This window comes from Paroedura picta, chromosome 1, assembly GCF_049243985.1.
Source record: "Paroedura picta isolate Pp20150507F chromosome 1, Ppicta_v3.0, whole genome shotgun sequence".
NCBI classification, from domain to species: Eukaryota; Metazoa; Chordata; class Lepidosauria; order Squamata; family Gekkonidae; genus Paroedura; species Paroedura picta.
Window position 1 is genome coordinate 118,012,054 of NC_135369.1, and position 24,042 is coordinate 118,036,095.

Consider the following 24,042-nt stretch of genomic DNA (forward strand, 5'->3'; position numbering starts at 1 on the left):
CATTTTGTTAGAGCATATGAAGCAGTGTGGCTCAGTGTTCCTTGAGATGTTTCCAAGCTCTTTATGATTAAGAGATCCATAATACACAAGATTTGCATACATCTGCCTCTCCCTCCTTAGGATTGCCTCTTAAAGAACCCTTTTTTTCCACTCCCTCTCAGATTTCTGTTCCCTTCCGGCTCATAGGATTACTGTTCCATCCACACAACACTGGATGTTAATCGCAATTTTAGACCAGCATTTGATTCTACCAGCTAACTAAAGTTTCATACCTTAGTTTAAAACAAAACATGGTTCCTAGTAAACATGAAAGTAGCAGTTCTGTATGTTTACATAAGAACAGTCAATAATCGAGGGTGGGTCAGATTTTTAAAGCCAAGCCTCCCATCAGCCAAAGCAACCTCCCCACTGCCTGCATCCCAGCTATTACTCTAGCATAGGAAGTGCTCTTAACTGGAAAACAAAACACTTGGATGACATAGCTCTTCTATTGTCTTGCTACTGGTAGGTCACATAGCTGTGATTAACATATTAAATATCCCACTGGAATTGAGGTGTCTTGTTTGTGTTCTACAGATGGAGTTGTCTGGTATACAGGAACTGTATTTGTAAAAATGATGTGGTTGCTTAATAAGATCCCTACAGAATGGAGTGTTTCTGCATTTTTCTTTGTTTGTAGAACTGGGATAACAACATTTGCCTGGCTGTTAAGAGATTAATTAACTTTTGACATCTTTGTTTGGAACGCACAACAGCTATTCAAGCAGCATTATAAAAATATATCATCATTAAATGAGAAGTAAGGAAAGAACTATAGACACTATATATCCATATGCAGCTCCTTGTGGTTAACAGGACAATCCCCGTTTTCAGTATGTCAAAATTTAATTAATCCCTTAACAGCCAAGCAGATGAGGTTATCCAAGTTCTACAAACATAGAGAATTAGTGACAGAAAATCAGAGTCACAGAAATCAACAGAAACTGTGGCATAGAACCTGACTAGACTTCCTCCCTTCTATTCCTGAGCTTTCCCTATAAGCCAGACTTCTTTTCGCCCTGTTTAGCTTTATCAGATGTATTTATAAAGAAGCTACAATTTCTGCAGGGCCTTAACAGACCTTTCTCTGTTAACGTTTCTTTTCAGTAATTAAGGATGTGATCTCTCAAAGGGTTCTGTGGGTGAATAATTTTATTCAGCACTTAAAAAAATAGCAAGTTATGCAACTGTTTAAATTAGTTAATGGAATTCAACACAAGCACCAAGTTACAGGTTTTCCCCCCTCCCTAGGGGGGTGCATTACTTGGTGGCGTCAATGCACTGCACACTTCATTTCCTGAAAATCCAAGGGAACAATATCGAATGCAGTGTGAACTGATCTTGGAGAAGCTGGAGCTACAGGACATTCTGCATGAGGAACTCCAAAGACTTGACAGGTGAGAAATGTTTACCTGAGAGGGAAACAGAGAAATGTTTAGACTAATGCTGATACAGTCAACACAGTGCCATGTAGGAACCATAATCTTACTTCAGCTATATGGCCAGGCAATTTTAAGAAAGATCAGACTGCATAGTAAAGCCATATCCCTGACACTGTAGAGAAATGTGAGTATAACAAAGGAATATTAAAGCTATTATATACCAAGTCACTGCAAATGATCAGCTTTCCAAGGAAGAGGTAGTTTTCACATACAGAATTTAGAAGCTGCAGCATCTGAATACACCCGAAGGACTTTTATAATGCTGGTATGACAAGTGAGAATAATCCTTGCACACATTCTTACACAACCTGTATGCATGCATATGTTCTCTTTGGGCTGAAAATGGCATTAGGCAATATTCAGCTTCCTCTCATGCTGGCATTACATAGAATGACAGACACTTGAAAAGTGATGAATAGCACACACAATGACTGGAAATGTCTAGCTGATCGTTTGATAGCAAGAGAACCCAGCTAGCTCACTCATTCTCTATGACTGCTAGTGATTCTGTATCAGTAAGACCAAATGTAATAAAACTGGATAAATATCTTGACATTGAAAATGAGCAACCCAAAGAAATAACCTGGACAGTTCTACCATCAAAATGGATTTTTTTGTTAGTATTCGTAATATGATCTGGTGGGTATGCTGTGAAGCCCTTTAGGAGTAACTGATTTACTATCAAGCTGTTAAGTGTACATATGGTATTTACTTTACATTTTAAAAAAACCTTAATACTTGTATTCGTTTGTATCAAACTGGCTTTTAACCCTCTAAATATATGTTTGTCCATAATATTGAAATTACTGTTTAAAAATGATATATATCCACCAAAATCAACATCTGCATGTAATATAACTTACAATTGTTTGTACAGTCTTTTTTATTTGCACATGAAATATTCTGTTCATTTACTGTTAAAAAGAAATTCTAATTTAACTTTCTTAAATGTGTGAAGCTGTAAAATTGCCATTTCCTGTGTCTCTAAAATGCAAGAAGTTAGGAATTGAAACTATGCTAGAAGAAGAAGAGTTGATTCTTATATGCCGCTTTTCTCTACCTGAAAGAGTATCAAAGCGGCTTACAGTCACCTTCCCTTTCCTCTCCCCACAACTGACACCCTGTGAGGTCGGTGAGGCTGAGGGAGCCCTGATATCACTGTTCGGTCAGATCAGTTATCAGTGCCGTGGCGAGCCCAAGGTCACCCAGCTGGCTGCATGTGGGGGAGTGCAGAATCGAACCCAACATGCCAGATTAGAAGTCCGTACTCCTAACCACTACACCAAACTCGCTCTGCTAAATATTCAGGGGTGGGGGAATCTTGAGATAATGAAATAAAATCAATATTTAAAATTCTTACTTTTATAAAATTGTATCCATATTTATAAAATGTGTTTTTATTCTGTAGATTACAGCATAATTCATGCCATTTGCAGTTGTCCCAGGAAGCAAGGAACAATGGTACTGGGGCATCTTTTGCCAATAATACACTTGAGAAACCAGAAGAAATATCTCATCAGCAGTATTCAGATAGGGTGGACAATGCTCCGTCCCAGCCTGATGCAGCCAAAGGACACCCTGAAGGTGATGAGCACCCAGAAAGATACTTAAGTGCCCAAACATCTGATGTACCACCACTGCAGAGCAAAGAGAGCAAGAATACCAGTGATGTTAGTTTACGCTGGTTTGACAGTATAGTGGTTGACAGTGCTGAAACTGAGAAGGACATCTATGAGCCTCCATTTGCCAGAACCTCACAAGATAGTTTGACTTTGAAAGCACCAAACAACAAACCTTATTCTAAAGATAAGAAAGATTTAATAGAAACCAATCATGCTGAGATGGGAAGATCGCTGACAAGAACAGTTCCAGGGGATACATGCAGACAAGCAGTTGTTTCTAAACTGGATGGAGAAAAGAAAGAAAAGCCTCCAAGCCTCCCTTCTGCAGTAAGCCACAAAGACTCAAGTGCAGCATTTCCTCCACTGCCTGATGTGATTACCCAGAGGGCCTCTAAGAAGTGGCAGTGTGTGAACATTGAAAGGTCTCGTGGATTTTGTGCCAGTACACCAGATCCCAAGGCTGGAAGTGGTCTTGCTCCATTTTCTCCAACAGTTGCACCGCAGTTTCCTACAAAGGATTCACTCCCATCTCACAGTATGTCAAGGAATCAGAGGTTGGTGGCTTCAGTCAGGAAACGAAGTAGAGATCACCTGACGGAAGGAGGTGTGACAGGAAGCTTTGATGAGCCTGAAATCCTAGAGAAATCTGGAGAAAAAAATGCTAAACTAGCCAAGTTTTTATTTAGGCAGAAGCCAAAGCTTGCTCATTCTTCTCAAAATGAGAACCATGCCAGATTGCTGGAGACAGTTTGCAGCCCTCAAAGTGTTACCAGAAAGATATCAAAGAGAGAAAAGACCAAGGAAAAGGGTTCTGAGACGTACCAAGAAGAACACAGTGTTAACAACAACAGAAATAGCCAGGAGAAAAGACCCTGTAATAGCAACAGAGAGGAGCAGCATCAAAGGAAAGCATTCTCCCCACCTTCTACAGGAACGAGAGAAGAAAGAGTGGAAGGACTCAACACAAAGAAAGTGTGCTCTAGTACACTGGCAAAATTATCTAGATTTTCCTTCATACCAACTGCTGAATCCAAACCAGAGAATCCATCTTCCTTGGGTGTTGCCAGCCGTGATGTGGAAAGGCAGAGGCTGCCACTGGAGAACCACACTGAACATGCTGGCCACACCAGGAAGTGCTGTGAGCTGGGAGAAGTCAGCAAAGTTCCAGGGAAATCTTTGTTCTCACTTGCGGATTTTGATGATGCGGCTCTAGACTTTGATTGGGATGAAGAGATGAAGAAAAACTCCAAACCTAAAAAACCTCCTCATTAAAAAAAATAATTTTGTTTAAAGTTTAATTTTTGTGTTTGGCAGAAGGCCAAATGAATAAAGTAAAATCTAAGCTTGCATAAAATAATAGGATCATGAATGGGCTCCATACAAATATCTTCCACTTCTGCTAAAATTAAAGAAGTGCATTTCTAAATCTAAAATGGAGTGGTTGAGTCCAGCATCACAGTATCTGACTAACAAAAATTGCACTCCACAGTTTAACTCTCCATAGTAGTTCCCAGTCACTGTAGTAATTTTATTATAGTTGAGGATAACTGTGTACTATGTAAAAAGTATTTTGTTTAGGTCTAATTCAGTGGTTCTCAATCTTCCTAATGCCACGACCCTTTAATATAGTTCCTCATGTTGTGGTGACCCCCAACCATAACATTATACAAGGGTTCTTTCACAGAAATTAAACCAAAACTGACCAATGGCGTGAAGATCCATTGTTCAGGATTGTATATAAATTGTTTTTTCCCCCCAGGTTTTCTCAGTTCAGTTCTGCCTCTTGTCCCACCATGCCGATCTCGCTCTTTTCCACTGCTCCAGACAGATGGATGCTCTATCTCAATCCACCCCACAAGGCTGCTGTGGGGCTGAAAGGGAAGAGGAGCGATGTGGGCCACTTTAGGACCCCCTTGGAGAGAAGGGCTGCTTGCCCTGCTGTGATCCCTGTGAAAGGGTCGTTCAACCCCCAAAGGGGTCCTCACCCCCAGGTTGAGAACCACTGATCTAATTCCATAACATATCCTGACTTCTGATGATGCAAGTTTTTCTGAGGTTGTACGTTTATACAAATACATGATTTCAGAAGGTACACTTAAGTCCATCTATCAAAATTGTGTTAAGAAGAAGAGTTGGTTCTTATATTCTGCTTTTCTCTACCAGGAGTCTCAATTCAGCTTACAATCTCCCCACAACAGGCACCCTGTGAGGTGGGTGAGGCTGAGAGAGCCCTGATATTTCAGAACAGCTTTATCAGTGCTGTGGCAAGCCCAAGGTCACCCAGTTGGCTGCAGTTGGGGGAGCATGGAATCAAACCCGGCTCGCCAGATTAGAAGTCTGCGCTCTTAACCACTACGCCAAGATGTAGCTTTTTCATTTGTTCCATAGAACTGTCTTTCTGTTATGTATTCCCTTCACCATAAAATCCTTTCACTGTTGCATGAGACAAAGAGAACAGATGGTCCCTCATACAGCCTAAATCAATAAGGTACTTGTATTTTCTGATGAAATTAGAGTGCTTATTCCTGTTTGGGGCTTACAACTATTACAAGTATATGTTTTGCTACCATGTTTCAATTTTTAAAAGTGCTCTCCATTTCATTTCCCATGTAAAACATTGACTAGCACATTTCTTCAAGCCTTTGATCCAGTATGCAAACAGTTGTATATTTCTGTGTTTGAGAAGGGGGGAAATGTAAGTATTGCACAGATATCTTGAAGGAAAGAGAGCTGCTTGTCTGTATTAACAAACATAGTATTTGATCAAATAATTGCATACATAAGCAGGGTTGTATTCTCGGGGGGGGTACTTTTTGAATTTGTCTTTTAGGCAGGTCACATGGCTTTTAGGTAGGCCATAAGTGATCACAGGGCTTCTTAGGAGTGGGGCTCAATCAAATTCAGGCCAAATGAAGTGCATGGGTCTGCTGGGAGTCTCTTGTTTGATGTCGGTCCAGTCTGCATTTAGGAGTTTTTGGCCAGTGTTTGCTTGCTCTTATTGCTTGGCTATTGGTTTTGCCTTGGAGAAAACCTGGAATTTCCCCTCCCCTTCCCATGTGATACAAAGTTGGGTGGCTGGGGGCATCTTGTTCAGGGGTCCACAGAATTTGACACCTTGGTCTAATTTGCTTAAAACGTAGAGGGAGATTGCTGAAATATAGCCCCAACATCCCCACCCCCACATGGAATATGGAAATCTGAATAATTCCAGAAACAGTCTAAATTCCAAAACATTAATCCCCCTAGATTTATTTATGTAGTGATCTTACTCAGTAGCTGGGACATGGGTTGCCAACCTGGCACTTCTCTGTGGCTTACTTGTGTGTTCATGGACTTCACTGTCTTTAACCCTCTCACTGGGTGAGGAGAGAATTTGAGGAACGTGTAGAATTTGAGGCCCTACAATGCAAGGGACTGTCTTCACAGGATTCTGACATGTTGGCAGCTTTGCCTGGAGGGTAAGGTCCTTCAGATGAGGACTTGGGATCCAGGGGCTCTGTGTCTAAAATGCTTGGGGGTCTGGATGAGGTCCAGTAGTGTCAAGTGTCCCCTGAGCTGGTCTTCCCTCAAAATGGTCTCCAGCTCTTCCTGGTCATCATCTAGGGAATTTGCTCCCCAGGAGAATTCATGACCATTTTTTTAATATAGTTCCAATCAAACCCGTCTGCTGTTTCCTTCAACTTCTGAGTTTAAAGTTTTGAAGAGCAACATGTTAGCCTTCAGAAAGATTAATTGCTCAACCTTCCAGAAGATAAGACTGGAGTGGTATGGGCTGACAATATCACCCATCTGGGAAAAATCACACTCTGCACACTCAATTGGAGGGCATGAGTAGAGCCTCTAAACCACAAGTGGTATGACCAAACCATATTTTTCCTGGCCCAGTAGCTCAGCAAATTGTTGGCACATCTCTAAATAGGACAGGGTCCTATTAAATAAAAGAGTAAGGCCACCTGGGGAGGAGTTAGGGCGGGCCCTGTCCAGGATAAAAACTCAGAGGGCCCAATCAGGAGCCGCAAAGTGGCTCCTGATTGGGCCCTCTGAGTGTCCATCCAGGGCCAAGCAGCCAATGGGGATGCGCGCAAAGTGCCTTCCTATTGGCCCCTCACCAGGACAGACCAAAATTCCATTCACCCAGCCCAGTCTGGCTGCCAGTCTGCTCCTGACCACCAAAGGGAGAGGAGGCCAGTAGGGCTGACAAGGGGGATGAGAACAGAGGCTTAGACAGGATGCACCAGCTCTTTTCACCCCAAGGCTGTCCTAACTGCCATGTCCAACTGCAAATTGCCTCAGAACCCTGACAGAGCTGGCAGGAGGCTGCAGAGTGCTCCCCCTCCCCCCCTTCAGGCCTGCTGCGAAGGAGCCTCTGACAGCCCCTGACTGAGGGGAGGGAGGCCTTTCCAAGAGCAACGCAGGGGAGCCTGAGGGCCTTCCTTTTGAGGGGGGGGGGCTTTCCCCTTCTGCCAAACAGTTGCCTGACAGGGAGGCCACAGAAAAGCCCCTTTTCACTTAAAATACTGCTCTGGCCGGGGGTTAGACACAGTCAAGCCATGTGTCTTTCTTCTTTGCAACTCTGCAGATTTGAGGCCACTGCACAGCATTATTCTGCAGAGGAAACTGGCTCTTTTGTCTCCTGTTTAATCTGCCCTGTGCAGTAGGCCTCAAGTCTTTCAATTCAACAACAACCTGTGTGGGAAGCCTTAAATGTTTCTTCTCTACCACAACCCTGTCCAAAGTAGCCGTTTCTGCCTGGGGAGCTGATACTCTGCAGGTGAGCTGTAATTCCAGGAGCTCTCCAGGCCACACCTGTAGGTTGGCTAACCCTGGGTTGGAAATATTCCTGGAGGTTTGGAGGTGGGACTTCAATATCGTACAATGCCTCAGAGTCCAGCCATAACATGAGCCATTTTTGCCTGCAGTTGGGAGGGAGTGGTGCAGGAGTGTCCCTCCTGGCCCATGGGTTATGGCCAGCCCTTACCATCAACTGTTTGTATTCTGGGGCACAGACAGGCAGACCAGCATCAGTCCTGTCAGTCTGGAAAGTGCAGGAAGATCTAAATAAATATTTACAGCCTTTAGGTAGTAAGCAATAGAGTACATAAATCTGTTCTTCTAAGGAGCAACCATGAAAGAAGCATGTGGCACATAACATTTTATCAACAGTGAAAAAATGGAGAAGAAGGAACAGGGTGGATACCTGTGTACTGTGACTACCCCATGTGTATTAGGGCAGAGGGGCATTTCGGTGTCTGTGGCCTAATTCCCAAATGACGCAGAACTGGGGGGAATTGGTTGCCATGTAATCTTCCCCTTAGAAGAGTCTCCAGTCTGATTTTCCCTTCACATATCTGAGGACATGGCTCTGGAAAGCTCATCTGTAACCACTATGCCACAATTCCCAAAGGTCAGTCCTCTCCCACAATCAACGAACATTCCACACCACAGGTTCTTGACAACCCCATGCCCTTACAGACTGGACAACTCCTCCCCTTCCTCTTCCCACTGCCAAGCTCTAGCGCCCGTTGTATTCTTGGAGACAACGGGCTTTGCCCCTAGTTACTCATAAGACTTAGATAGGCAGTGCCTCACCATCACATCCCCAAAGTCTGGCTCATGTACCTCCTGTTCCCACAAGAGGCTTCCCTAATGGCCTTCATCTCCATGGATATTTGGGGAGGCTGTGGGGGTACCCAATCCAGAAGGTGACAGAAGAGTTGCTTCCCCCCTCCTATTCTGAAGGCAGGATTTCCCTATTGTCCTGCAAATGCTTACTACTCTTCATTGTATGAGATGCTGGTCCTTGGTAGGCAAGTCACATATGGTTGTTAACATGTAACCCTTCTGCTTGGTGAGAGGTTTCAGGTGGAATTCAATGTTGTCTTGCAGCCTCTGCACCAGGGCACATACTGCTGAAACAATGTCTTCACATCCTACCCCTAGGTCCAAAAAGGTGTCCATCTTCCACTGAAGCTTTGGATCATAAGAATGACAAGATCCAGATTTGCAATGCTAAACAAGAGTTCTTTAAAGCAGTGGTCCCCAACCTTTTTATCACCGGGGACCACTCAACGCCTTTTACTGAGGCCCGGTGGGGGGGGGGGTAGTTTACTCCTCTACTCTCAACCACTGCCCTAGCGCTCTCTGATCACTATGGTAATGTTTAAACATCCCTTCAAAATAAGGTACAGACATGCCACAACAATGAAGTGTGTTGTAAAGGGCTGGGGGGGATGAAGTAAAGGGCCGGGGGGGGGGGAGAAGGCGTCCTTTAGGGCCCACCTCCAATTAGTTGAAGGACCACATGTGGTCCGCAGCCCACAGGTTGGGGATCGCTACTTTAAAGGGTTTAAGGGTTTCAACCATCTGGGAGAAAATCAACTACTCATTGTTGAACAGTCTTTCCATGGTGTTGGCCTCTGAGGGGAAACGGCATGGCACTCTTATGCTTCACCAGGTGTTCAAGCATGGCACAGCTGGAGTTCCTGTGGGTGTTGACATTGCTGATCAGGTACACGATGAGTGTTTCTGGCACAGCAGATGAGTCGCCTTCACACTGGAGCAGGTGCTGAAAGTCATCCAAACACATGGCATCCCTCAGCACCAGGGGAAGGAGGTGGGCCATGCCAAATGTGCTTCCAACTCACTGCCCTAAATATGCCTAGCCACCAGTCACCATGGTTACATGGGAACATCTGTGCCTACCTCTTTATTTTGTATATATGTCTATATAATATTTATTAGCCATCTAGCTTGCTTGCACAATTCCAGGTGGTACCCTTGCCACTAAGTGCTTCTTGATGATTGCAGAGCATGCTTGCCTAGTGCAGGCTTCACCAAGGAGCAAGGCCTGGCAGTAGCTGACCTGGTGGGCCCTCTCACCCTGCCTAGCACTCATTGCCCCACTCCCACCAAGAATATCCCTGGGTTACCACCAGCGGGCAGTCAGCAAGAGATGCTCCTGCTCCAATAGGGCAGGTCCAGATCTTGGATGAGAACTCTACAGCTCTCCCACGTATAGGACCCCTTTGTATTTATATGGTCCCTGGCAATCCTTTGTAAGGAAGCCATTTCAGTTCTGCTCAGCATGGTGCAAGCAGGAATTGTATAGTAGAAGTCTGCATTTTGGAGCAGCCTGCAGAACTCAGCATCCTCAACAATAGAAAAGGGCTGCCCATCTAGCAATATCAAGTCAGTGGGGCAAATAGTACTCCGTCCTGCCCACCACATGTCATCCTAACACCAGCTGCACCAAATGTCTCCACCAGATAAACTTGGTGTTCCTCACAGGAGACCTGGAGGCCAGTGCACCAGTGGGGATTGCAACACAGGTCCCCTCTTGCCCCACAGCCGCCTGACCCCACCAGCCTCTCTGCCCCCCTGAAGAAGCACTGCCTGGTGATGTTTCTTCAAATGGTTCCTGAGTCCAGTCATCGAGAGATGACCCAGGTCTTTTCCCTCACTGATCTTAGCCCTAAAGAGCTGGCATTGTACAAAACAGGGATTCTTCAGCCTCTGAAAGTGTTTTCAGACCATGGAAGTATGGGTGCATCTCCCCCTCCCGCTCCTGCTTAGCCTTTCCCTGCACCTTATTCTGTCCCCCAGCCTGTTTCGCCAGAGTAAGGTAGCGGCCGCACTATGACATGGAGGACACCAAGTGGGTTTCTTGCGGAACCCATTAGCCTGTTGCTCTTGTTCTCCTCAGCACTATTGGCAGTTGCCTTTTTTCAGCCCCCCCCCCCACACACACACACAAACACACACACAATCTGACATTTACTGAGGGAAGGACTACACTTAGGCTTATTGTAACTGAATTCTTTTTAAAAAAATGCTTCTGGCTTTCTAACATAAAATCTTTCTACTATTTTAGTAAATACAATCTGAGGTAGCAGTATGAAACTCTCTTTAAATACCTGCTCATTTTATTTATTTATTTTTGCAAATATTTTGCTAATCCCTAATTTTTCTGAAAACCTGACTTCAATTTTTGGGACACTAAAAGATCACCCTAAACCCTATTTTTTAAAACCATCTGAGTTTGATTGTTTTGAAACCCAGGTCAGTCTATTTCTTTTCAAGTATACCTTTGTTCCATTTTTTAAAACTACCTAGCTTATTTGGAAACCTAGGGTGGTGTTCTTTTAAAAAGAAAACACTCACTGGGACGTTAAGCTGGAATTTATGTGGTGGTTTTTAAAATACATTCACCCTCACCTAGAGTTGCCAATTAAAACCTAACCAGAAATTTATTTCAAAACAAATATTTCAAAACCAACAAATACCCAAACTGTTTTTTTTAAGAACCTGAAAGGGAAAAAGCCCCCCCCACACACACACACACACACACACTACAATATACCCAACAAAAACAAAAAAACACACCCTCAAAACCAATAATTTAATATTTTAAAACAAAGTTCTGGCACAAAAGTAGAAAAGTGCTTTCCCAGGCAGCCAAGAAGCAGGCAGCAGAATTAATTCAAGGCACAGATTTACCGGAGCAGCTAGAAGCACACGAACACTCAAGAAAATCTCACTCTGAAAAAAATGCAATAAACTGGATGTTGGCTCATCTCCAGCATGCCAGCCTTGGGGCAGTGTGTGCAGTCCAAATCACTAACTACCAGGGCCTTTTTGTCTCCCCTGGATTACTCAAACATGTAACAGATTTTGATTTGGGCTGACAAAACATCACAGTGTCCCCACCACCATGTGCCAATTTCAGTGGAAATTCTAAAAAGTTTTATGTTTTGCCTAACCATGCTCAGTGTGTTTGTCCCATCTGAATAGATGATATGTTAAATGCAAGTTTTATTTTATTTATTTACAGCATTTGTGTTCTACCTTTCCATCCCTACAAGGGCCACCAATTTGGCTAACAATTCAAAACTTACATGGGGATTGAAGGTGGGCAAATGTTGTCCCCATCTTAAAGAAAGGGAAAAAAGAGGATCCGGGTATCTATCAACCTGTCAGCTTGACATCTGTAGCTGGCAAAATTTTGGAACAAATCATCAAACAGTCAGTCCTTGAGCAGCTGGAACAGAGAGCTGTGATTTCTAAAACTCAGCACAGGTTTTGCAAGAACAAATCATGTCAGACCAACCTTATCTAATTTTTTGAGAAAGTGACTACCTTGCTGGATCAGGGGAATGCTGTGGACATAGTTTAGCTGGATTTCAGTAAAGTGTTTGATAAAGTTCCACATGATCTTGTTAACAAGTTGGTAAAATACTGTTTGGATCCTAATTCTGTCAGGTGGATTGATAACTAGTTGACAGATCATACCCAAAGGGTACTTGTTAATGGGTCAGCATCCTCTTGGAGAAGAGTGACAAGTGGAGTACCCCAGTGATCTGTCCTGAAGCCTGTGTTGTTCAACATATTTATAAATGATTTAGATGAGGGTTTAGAGGGGGTACTTATTAAATTTGCAGACGATACTAAACCGGGAGGGGTAGCAACCACAACTGAAGACTGAATCAAAAACAGCATGATCTTGATAGGCTCGAGAAGTGAGCTAAACTGAATAAAATGAAGTTCAAATAGGGACAAGTGTAAAGTTCTGCATTTAGGTAGGAAAAACCAAATATATCAATACAGGTTGGGGGAAACTTGGCAGTAGCATGTGCAAAAAGAATCTAGGAGTTTTGGCCATACATTGAACATGAGTTAACAGTGTGACTTGATGGCTAAAAAGGCAAATGGGGTTTGTATCAAACAGTATCAAACAGAATAGGGTGTCCAGATCACGGGAGGTGATGCTACCGCTTTGCTCTGCTCTGGTTCGGCCTCACGGAGTACTGTGTTCAGTTTTGGGCACCCTAGTTGAAGAGGGATGTAGACAAACTGGATCATGTCCAGAGGAGCACAACAAAGATGGTGAGGGGGTTTGGAAACCAAGATGTATGAAGAAAGATTGGGAAAGCTTGGTCTGTTTAGCCTGGAGAGGAGACGACTGCGAGGGGATTTGATAACCATCTTCAAGTATTTAAAAGGGTGCTATATACACTAGATACATGTTGGTGTGGAGTTTCCCCTATTCCACTTGCTCCAGCTTTCCTTGTGTAAGTCCAAGATGTGCTGTGTGCCAAGATCCGCTTTTGGACGCAGACTCCAGAAGGAAGCAACTTCATGGCCTAGCTACCTTGCTTTCTGCAGTTAAGGCTGGTAATCCTAGGTTGGGAATGTCCCTTGTTTTAAAAGCATATTCAGGACAATGATGCTTTCTAGGCAATGTTCAGACAACCTGGGTTAGGATTTGGTGAGGTCCTTCAGTGCCAGGCAGTCCAACTCCAATGTCTCTAATGCAGATATTAAATGGGCTAGCAGCTTAAAAGAACAAGAGTTTTGATACAACAAAATCTGAGTCCAGTAGCACCTTTAAGACCAACAAAGAGTTATTCAAGGTGTGAACTTTTGTGTGCAGGCACACTCCCTCAGGCAATGGAACCATCGGGTGCATTACAAGCATTTTGACTACACAGTGGTGAACGGTAGTATTTGCCCCTAGTCTCCTTTTGTTGTCTGGGGCTGATTCTGCATTTATTTTATTCCGTGGTGGAACCTGCTGAATTCAGGTCGATTTGAACTTGGATCTTCCTCTATCCCTCCCTCCCCATTGAAACAGAAAAGTGCTCTGCAAGTGATTAGGGAAGCTCAGAAGTGGGGGGAGCCAAGTGCAGCAGGAGCCTCTTTTTGAAGGGGGGAGAGGATTGGAGACAGCAGAAGAGGGGGAATAAATTCAAGATGAAAATTTCTGCCGAGAGAAGTTAGGGCTTCCCCTTTAAGGACAGCCTTGCAACATGGGAATGAGGAAGCCTTTGATCTGACACCCTGGCCAATCAGCGCTGGAGGCTCAAGACAGCACCTTAGTTCAGGACAAGCAGAGAGCTGCACCTTTACTCATGCCAATTTTTCAAATATCAAGGGTTATATCCACTCCAGGATATTATGGGGAAATGGTAGGGTCACTCTGGATCAATCATGATTGTTGCAGAGGGAAAATTTTAATCACCCCAAATCAAAATGGAAATCGCATTCAGTGTAGATGGCAGGGATTGAATCGACCTGGGATTGGAATAAAAGCTGTGCAGATTCAGCCCAGGTGTCCTTTGGAATTTTGTTCTGTACCAAAAAAGAGTCTCTCTCTGCAGCTGATTTAGAAATAATGAAGATCTCCCAGGCATGTCAGCCTGACTTTTATTGACACGACCCTTTAATGGACACGGGTGTCCATGAGTAGAGGGCATTGCTGATTGTGAAGCAGACTTAAAGGCAAAACTAGAATTCTTAGCTGTTAGTGAATTATTAATTCATTGTCCCAAGTGTCACTCAATAGTATTGTGTATCACAGGGGATGCATTTATTGACAGAAAAGAGAGCGTTAAGTGCTCAGTATTGGTTGCAATAAAATCACTAATGTCATTAATAATAAATACTGATTGCTTGGGGAGAAGAAACAGCCCTGGTGAACTAATATTACCTGTACCAACCACTTTTGGAATAGATTTTTCCGTCCTGCTTGGCCTTAGAACTATACCAGAAATTCCAGTCCTCTAAGAACTTACCTGCACTAAGTTAGTCCAGGAAGTCCTTGCACTTGAAATGTCTGTTTGATCCACTAATTTTGCCTGCGTGTCTTCTCCATAACATATATCACTAAGAATGTTGGGATTACGATCTGGGAGGTCCAGGTTCGAATATTCATTCTGCGTGGGAGCTTACTGGGTAATCTTGAGCCACTTACCTGACATTCCTCACAGGATTATGGTGAGACTAAAATGGAAGAGAGGAGAATAGTGTGAGCTGCTCCGGGTCCTCCTAAGGAAGAAAAGTGGGAAGTCAATGTTGGAGTCAGCACACATAGGCCTCAGCTACATTTCATGTTTCAGAACAAAGTTGGTAGGATGCTTGTTTCTCTACAGGCCACCTCTCAGACCAGTTATTGAAGCCCCACATCAGCTGGCTTCCATATGGCTGCTAAAGGTACAGGAGGACTGATGGCTACCTTAATTCTGTCAGTGGCATATCCTTGAACATTGGGTATTAAAGTTGCTAGCAAGAGATTTAGTGTTAGTTGTCTTGTCCCCCTCCTCTCCCCTCGGAGTAGAAAGTATTGGATAAACTGCAGGATTAAACTGCTGGCAAAGTTTAAATTTGCTAAGAGAGTGGACAACCAAGCTGCTTAAAAGAAACAAACTTAGTTTAGAAAGAGGGGAGAAAAATTCTGTCATGGATCAGCAAGCTCAAGCAGAGTCAAGTGATGCAGAGCACTCTTCTGAGGAAGAGGCAGTCAGCAGACCGGACCTAGAGCCACAGTCAGTGACACAATGCAGGAAGAGACAGACACAAGAAGAAGAGCTGGTTTTGTAACTCTTTTTACTACCCAAAGGAATCTCAAAGTGACATACAAACACCTTTCCCTTCCTCTTCTCACAACAGACACCCTGTGAGGTAGGTGAGACTGAGAAAGCTCTGAGAGAACTGTGACTGGCCCAAGGTCACCCAGCAGGCTTTAGGAGGAGCACTAGGGAATCAAACCCACTTTCCAGATTACAGGCGCCCACTCTTAACTATTGCACCACACAGGCACTACAAGTGAAATAGCCCCTCAGCCCTGAGTTGGCGACAGAGAGTCATCTGCTTGTCAGTTCACCTCCCCTGCCACCAGAGCCTCTGGATCAGCAGAGAAGGAAGACAAGGAGGGAACTGCAGTGCAGAAGGTGCAGTGGTCAATTGGCAGCACAACACCTGCTCAAAATCAGAGATGAGAAGGAGTGTTTGCAGGAGCAGGGCGGAGGTGATTGGCAGGTGCTTGATGTGATGGATATAAGCAGCAAACTGTGGAGGTACAATTCTTGCAGCTTGTGCTTTGAACTGATTTTTCTGTATCTGACCCTCATCTGTACCTCGGACACTCTGCTTTTGGATTCTCCTTTGGACTTGAAGCTGTGAGTTATGTCCAACTAGTTCTGACCCTTGGAACTGTATTCTGATAAACTTTGATGTTGAAAAACTGCTTCTGCGTCTGAAGCCAGGACAGATTTCAACCTGTTGTTCAGTCTGTTCTGGATGCATGCAGTGAGGAAGTGTGCTCAAAGGAACAGGAAGTCTCCAATTGAGCCATTCAGGGAGGCACAGGATAATTTGAAAAATATATGGAAGTTCCTAGTTTAGCTATATTAAATACTCCTTTGAGACTCTAGGATATTTTTCATATGCTTTTGAATTATGAACACTAGAGATTTTGAATTTTCCAACCTAAACAAATACATGGAGGATGTGTCCATCAGTGGCGAGTAGCCTTGGCTAACTTCATGTTTGGAGGCAGCATAATTCTGTATAATAATAATGGTTGCTGCAGGGCAACAACAGAAATCATCATAAAGGATAAAATGAAGGAGAAATATCCATGGAGATACTGAGCCCCTTGGAACAAGAGTAGAATTTAATAATTTATCATTATATGATTAACTGTACTAGGAATATCTTATTTAGGGGGAAACTGGCTAATGCTGGTGTTAAGAATTCCTTTAACTTGTAAGTTGTCTTCGTATGTAGATTTGGTCAGCTTTGCCTTGCTGATCCATACCAGGTCCAGATTGGATTACTCTTATCTACTCGATGTGGGGCTGCCCTTGAAACTCCAATCCATGCATGAAGGAGAAACCTAGAACTTATACCTTCTGCACTGGTGATCTGTTTGCTTATGGGACCAATTTAAAGGGTTGGGTCTTGGTTTAGAATTTTAAAGCCATTCATGCTATGGGACCCTCTGTACCTAATGGGCTACATCTCCAAGTATACTACTGTCTGCTAATAGCATTCCTAATAGCATTGGTTCACTCTTCAGCTTAGGTGAAAGCCTTTTCAGTTGGAAAGCCATTGGCTTGCCTGAGGAAGTGCAGAAGTTACCATTGCTTCCTGTTATCTGTAGTCCATGTAAAGGCATGCTGTTTCAGAAAGACTTTACAGTGGAGGGAGAAACTAATGAAGTAGCAGATAACTTTAAAAGACTGCTGTGTGTTTTTAAGCTCTTAGATCAATTGTAGGTGTTGGTGGAATCAATGTGTTGGACTGATTCCACAGTTAGGATTTGTTGTTGTTTTTTCTCCATATTGGACTCTCAGTGTAGACTTCAAATTTGTGCCTAGCATTCTGCATACCTAGTTTTTTTACAGTACTAGTTAGGACAGAATTCGCATCATGCATTTCACACTTTGGGGCAGAGTAGCTGGTCCTGTCGAGCCTCTTGTGGCGCAGAGTGGTAAGGCAGCAGACATGCAGTCTGAAAGCTCTGCCCATGAGGTTGGGAGTTCAATCCCAGCAGCCGGCTCAAGGTTGACTCAGCCTTCCATCCTTCCGAGGTCGGTAAAATGAGTACCCAGCTTGCTGGGGGGTAAACGGTAATGAGTGGGGAAGGCACTGGCAAACCACCCTGTATTGAGTCTGCCATGAAAATGCTAGAGGGCATCACCCCAAGGGTCAGACATGACCCAATGTTTGCACAGGAGCACCTTTCCCTTTACCTGGTCCTGTCACACTCTCTCTTTTTTTAAAGCTTGGCCTTGTGCAATAACACGTACAATAACGCACTTGTCAGAATCATCTTGCATGTTTCTAGATGCAGGTTCAAGAGCCAGATTTTAGTATAAGACATTTGCTATTCCAGGGGCCTTGATAAATGGTGCAGTGGCATTTTCAAATCTGTAGAATCAGTCTAGGTTTTATTTTCATGATTCTTCAGAAAAGGTGAAATCTAAATTTACATTAATTAGGGTTACAGATGTCTTCTTTTTAGATGACATGTCCTTTTTTGGTGTCTGCTTTTGGGCTCTTTTTTAAAATACTGATAAAAATGTTCACTTTTGGGGTTGGAAGGTTAGGAATATTCATAGAAAGGAGCAATTATCACAGCTTAAATAGTTGGGGTATTTTAAATCAGATTTCACATAGTGATGTTTGAAGCAAACAGTTGGGAAACATGCCCTCTTTTTTGCTTTTCAAAATATGGTAACTCTATATTCAATAAGTAGATAAGATGTTAGTGTATTGCAGCCCTATCACTACATTGATCATCAGTTTCAGAATCAACAAAGCTGTACAACAGAGTTTTCTTCTGTCCACCAGAGGGCACTCTGCAGTTTCATCTCTGTATTTTGCAGCTGAGTTGCTCTTTAAAAGCAGGAAAATGCAATGTAGAACGAAAGTTGCTTTTTATACCCTTCTTGTCACTACCCAAAGGAGTCCCAAAGCAGCTTACAAACACTGTTCCCTTCCTCTCCCCACAACAGATATCCTTTGAGGTAGGTGAGGTTGAGAGAGCTCTGAGAGAACTGTGGTAGGTCCAAGATCACCCAGCAGGCTTCAGACAGAGGAGTGGGGAATCAAACCGGTTCTTCAGATTAGACTCTACCATTCTTAACCACTACACCAATCTGGCTCTGGTCAACGGAGCTTGCACCTAAGAAAACACTCTTAGGTGTTGATCTTTTAAGCAATCAGTGCAGCATTAGAGAGACATTTGATAAATAACTGTTGGATGTTATGTTTTCAGTGGAGAGGCTTCCAGTTTTTTGTTGCTTTTAGTAGGCCAAGGGTGCAGGCTGCCACTAGCCACACCTATTCTTCTTTTCCATCTCTTTCATTTCCTCAAACAGTTCAAAGTATTTTCCCCCAAAATAATTGCTCATCGATCTTTTAATTATGCCCAATTGTTTTTATTGTATGATTAACTGGGCCTGTATTCTCTAAGAATCTCACTGTTGTTCCTCACATTTCCTACTCAAACATTTTTTTCCTGAACACCCCACTGACACAGGTGCTCTATTTGCGGCTAAATTTTTGCTAACAATTCAAATCAGTACTGGCCCAAATCAGTACTGGTGTGATATGATAAAAAGCACAAGTGACTTCTGTGTAGGACATGGAGAAGGGAGTAATGTTTGATCCTATACAGAATTGCTACAGAATCTAAGGCCACAGATTTCTTTCAGTGGTAGGGCTAACTCCGCATAGGACTGCACTCTAAATGCCACACGCATCTACTACATCACAACATAGCAGCACTCAGGAGTCGCTGAAATCTGGACAGCACATGCAGCCTTTTAATAGTTCCCTCCCAGTGACAGACAAGACAATTTTCCATGTCTATGTCTCCCATCCCTCTGTTCAGCCCCTCTTCCAGTCTACTCTGGAACCAGTGCTAACTGCAGCAGATGGGGAGGGGAATGGAGGGCAGGTGTTGGGACTAGGGGGGGAAGCAACAGTTGCCTTGTCTTTTGTAGCTGCAGAGGTACCATGTTCAGAAAACAACAAGTGAAGCTTTGTAGGATGTAGAGTTCAGTATTGTCACTAGATAATGCCTGCAGGTCGGAGGCTGCGAAAGGCTCTGTTCAACAGTTGGCATCCTGAACTTTTTCAAATCATATTACTTAGCTTGGATGAGAAAATGTCTCTAATATCATGAACCAAGAGTTGTACTTCATGAAAAATTATGTGTGAACTACCTGTTGAAGCATTTCAAGCTAGTGTGAAGCTGGAGATCTCCCAAATTACAACAGATCTCCATAGAATCACAGAATCATAGAGTTGGAAGGAGCCATACAGGGCTAGGGTTGGGCACTTTGGTGCCCGAAGCAGCCAGTCTCTCCTGGTGCAGCTAGCGCTGTGGGAGGGGGGGAGGCACAAGCGTCAGCGCACTGGTGGGAACACACACGCAGGCGCAAATCTCCCGCTGGTACACTGGCGTCCACTGTCAGGATCAGTCCCTGCTCTCTGCCATGATTATTGTTCAGTGAACCTGTCTGACTCCATCTTGTATGCTGTGTCAGTATCGAGTCTTTGCTGGAACATTCCCATGTAACCAAAACGTTCCCTTGTAACCAACACCCCGCTTGTAGTTTTCCTTTGATTCCTCATTGCTTTGATCCTTGCATTTTCACACTGCATATTCCCCCCTATTGTGAAACAATGTTGCCCAGTTCCTGTAAACAACTTATCAGTGAGCCTGAGGTGCCGGCCTGACCAAGGCTGCACTAACTTCAACACCTTGGCAGGAAGCCTGGGATGGCACCTGAGTGAGGGGCTCCCCCCTCCCTTGGGAATGCTCAAGTTTTGGGTGGGAGAAAAGTATTGATAAGTGCCTGCTGTTCTTGTATCGAACAGATTTGACTTCAAACCTTATAGTGAACTGATCTACTTCCAATTAAAGCTTTCTTCTCATAGAAGTTTTTTGTGAGTTTTGTCAGCGCTTGACACCCACGCCCCCCCTCTCCCCCCTGATGCTGCGCTGGCCACACTGGCTGCGCTGGGAGAAACCGGCTGCTTTGGGCACTAAAGTGCCTAACCCCTAATCCAACCCCCTGCTCAATGCAGGGTTAGCCTAAAGCGTTCAGGATAAGTATTTTTCCAGCCACTGTTTGAAGACTGTCAGACTCAGACAACCTTTATTGGCATACACAATCACAATCCGAGGAAACAAAATGGATTAGACAAAACTACGTTCCCACACTAAAACATAAGTTATTTATTTGGAACATGCTTCCAAGGGTATCGCCTACCCTGGCAAGTTTAATAGAATCCTTTTCTGAAAGCATTAATTTGATTATGAGGGATTTAGAATTGACTTTGGAATTTAAGTCCATCAAATATGACTGGATAGAAGCTCCTTGAGGAGAGAAGGCTGGACTCCCAGAACAATATGTGGTGTGCCTGGGTGCACAAACACGCAGGCGCAGAGCTACTGCGCCTGCGCGTTTGTGCCCGCTGGTGCACCCGCGCCTGTCCCCGTCCCCGTCCTCGGGCCTTCCTCTCATCCCCCTGGTCCCCAGCCCGAAAAAGGTTGGGGACCACTGATGTACACAGAGTGTTTTGAAGGTGGGAATCTGATGGAATCTTCCCCAGGACACGCTTGAGGGAAAGGAGTTGACTCTGTCAAGAAGGAAAGGCTTCCTAGCCAAACAAGAGTCCAGCTGATAAAGATAAGCAGGTAAGAGTTTATAGTTGGATGAAATGCCCCAGAATTGGGGGGAACAGGTATTACATGGGACGGAAGATAAAATTTGCATTTTGATATCCTCAAGTCTACGCGAAATTACCTTGAAAATGTCTTTTTCAGTCAGACCCATAAGCCACAAAATATTGAGCCCAATATTTTTCAGTTTAAGTAAAATTCTATTGTGCTAACTGGAAATGTATGGGTCGCACAATAGGTCACATAGCAGGCTACCAAAGTTGGCTGAGAAATGAATTCTCAGCCAATATTTGAAGGTCAATAGCCAAGCTTTCAAACCCAGGTGTTGCTGACCTAATTCAATAAGGATGGTTCAATTTGCAACACTTTTGGGTACCTCAAGTAAGGATTTTAAAAACATAGAATATAGAGACTCCAATTCATTATTAAGATCAAAGATCCAGATTGGAATGCCATGCAAAATTTGCAGGAAGAATTTTAGAGAATAAATTTTTAACACAGCTAGAATATTTGTATTCCCCTTTTGATGGCAGGATTTAGTAAAGGGAGCGAGGGATGTTTTCATGGTCTTGAGGCTATCTGCTTCCTATGATGTACCCATCTGTTGTTAAAAGAGAAGTTGAGACCAAGGTATTTCAAATGGGACACTTATTCAACTGTGCCCATCAATCTTCCATGAATATTTAAAATGGGTTCTTGCAAAAACTAAGTTTATTTCCAATTGATTGTTGTGGCAATAGACCATAAAGCCATGCAGATACTGTTGGAGACCTACACCCGATCTAGACAGGATGACAGTGTCATCAGCAAATAAAAGTAAAGGGGTTGGTCGTTTCCCCAGGGGAGCTTCACCACCTCTTTAGGCAACTGCTGATTCCACTGCTGGACTAATCTATGATTTTTTGTTCATGATATCCAGTTGGTACCATTCTACACGTAGGTTAAACCCATTACTGTGGGTCCTCTGCTGCCGACAGGAACCACTCCATGCCCTCCTGTAAGTGACAGCCTTTCAAAAAGACCAATCATACCCCCTCTCATTCTCCTTTTTCCAAGCTGAACTTTCCTAAGTCCCTCAGCATTTCCTAATAGGGTTTGGTCCTCAGGCCTCAGATTATCCTCATTGGTCTCCTTTGAACCTTCTGAATTTTTTCCACGTCCTTTTTGAAGTGAGGGCTCCAGATCTGCACACAGTATTCCAGGTGTGGTCTGACCACTGTGGTGTACAGAGGGACAAGGATATAATGTGATTTTGATGTGATGCCTCTGTTGATACAGCCCAAGACTGCATCCGTCTTTTTTATCACCACATCACATTGTCTGCTTGGATTTAGCTTATAGTCCACAAGTACCTCAAGTTCTGGTTCACACACACTGCTCTCCAGAAGTCTCTCTCATTCAGTATGCATCCTTCTCATTTTGTGACCCAGATGTGGAACTCTGCATTTCTCCTAATTGAATTGCATCTTGTTCTTATTTGCCCACTTTTCCAGCATGTTCAGATCTTGTGGAACCCTATATCTCCTAATTTGGTGTCATCGGCAACTTAATAATTAGTCCCTCCACTCCCTCATCCATATCACTGATAAAAATGTTGAAAGGTACCAAGCCCTGTGGCACCCCACTACTCACCTCCCTCCAGGTAACAGAGACTGCTGCCAGAGAGGAGCGGCCTGAAATATAATTAATAAACAAATAAGCTTCTTGGAAGGAAAAATCAGCATTAGAGGGCAGACTCTATGGAATCATAGCTCCTCTGAGTTTCCTCTCCCCAAAGTCTGCCTTCCCCAGGATCTGCTCCCAGATCTCCAGGAGCCTGAGCAGACAACTCTTTTATAGTTGACTAGATTTAAAACCCATTGTACTTTTAAATACAATGGGTGCTAGAAAGGGGGGAGGGGGGAAAGGAGGCCTTTTAGGCTAGGGGGGAAGGCCTGCTCCCCCCCCTCTTCCCCCGGCCATGGTGCGGCCTTCCCCCTGGACCCAGAAGCTCCTGGGCCTTCTTCCCCCCTCCCCCCAGAGGTGGCCCAGCCTTCCCCCCGGGTCTAGAAGCACATCCGTGGCCTCTTCGAGGCCCTGGGTATGTTTCTGGGCCTGGTTGGAAGGCCTCCTCCCCCCCGCTCCCCCTGGCAGCAGCCCAGCCTTCCCCCCAGGCCTAGAAGCACACCCGCAGGGTAGCTGCTATCAGTCCTATACTCTGTGCACCTACCAAAATTAATCTCCTCTTTGGCTGTTATAAAACCTGCTGTGTCTACTTCTGCTTTCTGCCTCACAAGCAAACGGCATGTTCCAATTACTGCTGGAGACAGCTCCAAACAGCTGCTGGCAATTGTTCACAACTGCATTTCCAAAGGGAGGGTGAGTGGTCATGGCATCTTGATCCCAGCAGCCTTTTGCAGCTGGGCGTCTCTTGCACCAAGGACAAGTTGCTCTGTGTGCCCAAAGTGCTGCCTGAGACACCACTCTGACATTCCCACATATTGAGGGTGGGGTGTCCCCCCATGGCCTTTCCCAGAAATATGTTTTCTCCCCACAGCTATTTTTGTTGAACATCAAGCCTGAGAGTTCTGTAAACTCTGTGACTTTTAGATGGTCCTGATAAAAGCATTGTGCTGCTTTTGTTCTCTTACAAATGTTTTCTTTAACGACTGCTACAGAATCAAAGGCAGAGAACGATTTTAAGTTTATGAGGCAGACAGAAAATAGTTTTAGCCAGCTCTGGGAAAGGGATTGGTCCTTGTGTCTAGTTCAGCTTGGATCATCAAAGCACAACCATACAGAGAATCAGCCCTCCCCCCCCCTTCCCACTTTGTCCAAGGAGAAAGTGTCATTGAATGATGTTACTTGCCTGTGCTGGTGGGAAAAGATCTTCCTTGCTATAGAGCAGAAACTGCTGAGGCAAGTGATTTCCCCCCTCCCATCTTGTAGACCAGTTTGAGATCACTTTCAGCTCTCCTTGTAG

The 24,042-nt window shown here is 44.1% G+C and overlaps 1 protein-coding gene and 1 long non-coding RNA gene across 6 annotated transcripts in view; one reads left to right on the top strand and one right to left on the bottom strand.

Annotated features, from left to right (window-relative positions):
* MCM9 (minichromosome maintenance 9 homologous recombination repair factor) overlaps window positions 1-4,389 on the top strand; it is a 42,261-nt gene extending 37,872 nt beyond the window's left edge. For 4 of the 5 annotated variants that reach the window (XM_077300950.1, XM_077300968.1, XM_077300959.1 and 1 more), the window contains 2 exons: window positions 1,291-1,436; window positions 2,890-4,389. In XM_077300950.1, the coding sequence (XP_077157065.1) occupies window positions 1,291-1,436; window positions 2,890-4,375 (1,632 nt within the window). In that variant the 3' untranslated portion in view covers window positions 4,376-4,389. Of the gene's footprint in view, window positions 1-1,290; window positions 1,437-2,889 lie in introns of those variants that run through there. The other variant, XM_077300986.1, reaches the window with a different exon arrangement.
* Window positions 1,338-23,390, bottom strand: LOC143819394 (uncharacterized). Its single transcript, XR_013224949.1, has 4 exons — window positions 23,290-23,390; window positions 22,713-22,753; window positions 14,853-14,926; window positions 1,338-1,451 (listed from the first exon to the last, which is right to left on the bottom strand). It is a non-coding gene; the product is annotated as an uncharacterized LOC143819394 (long non-coding RNA).
* Window positions 23,391-24,042: the final 652 nt, after the last annotated feature.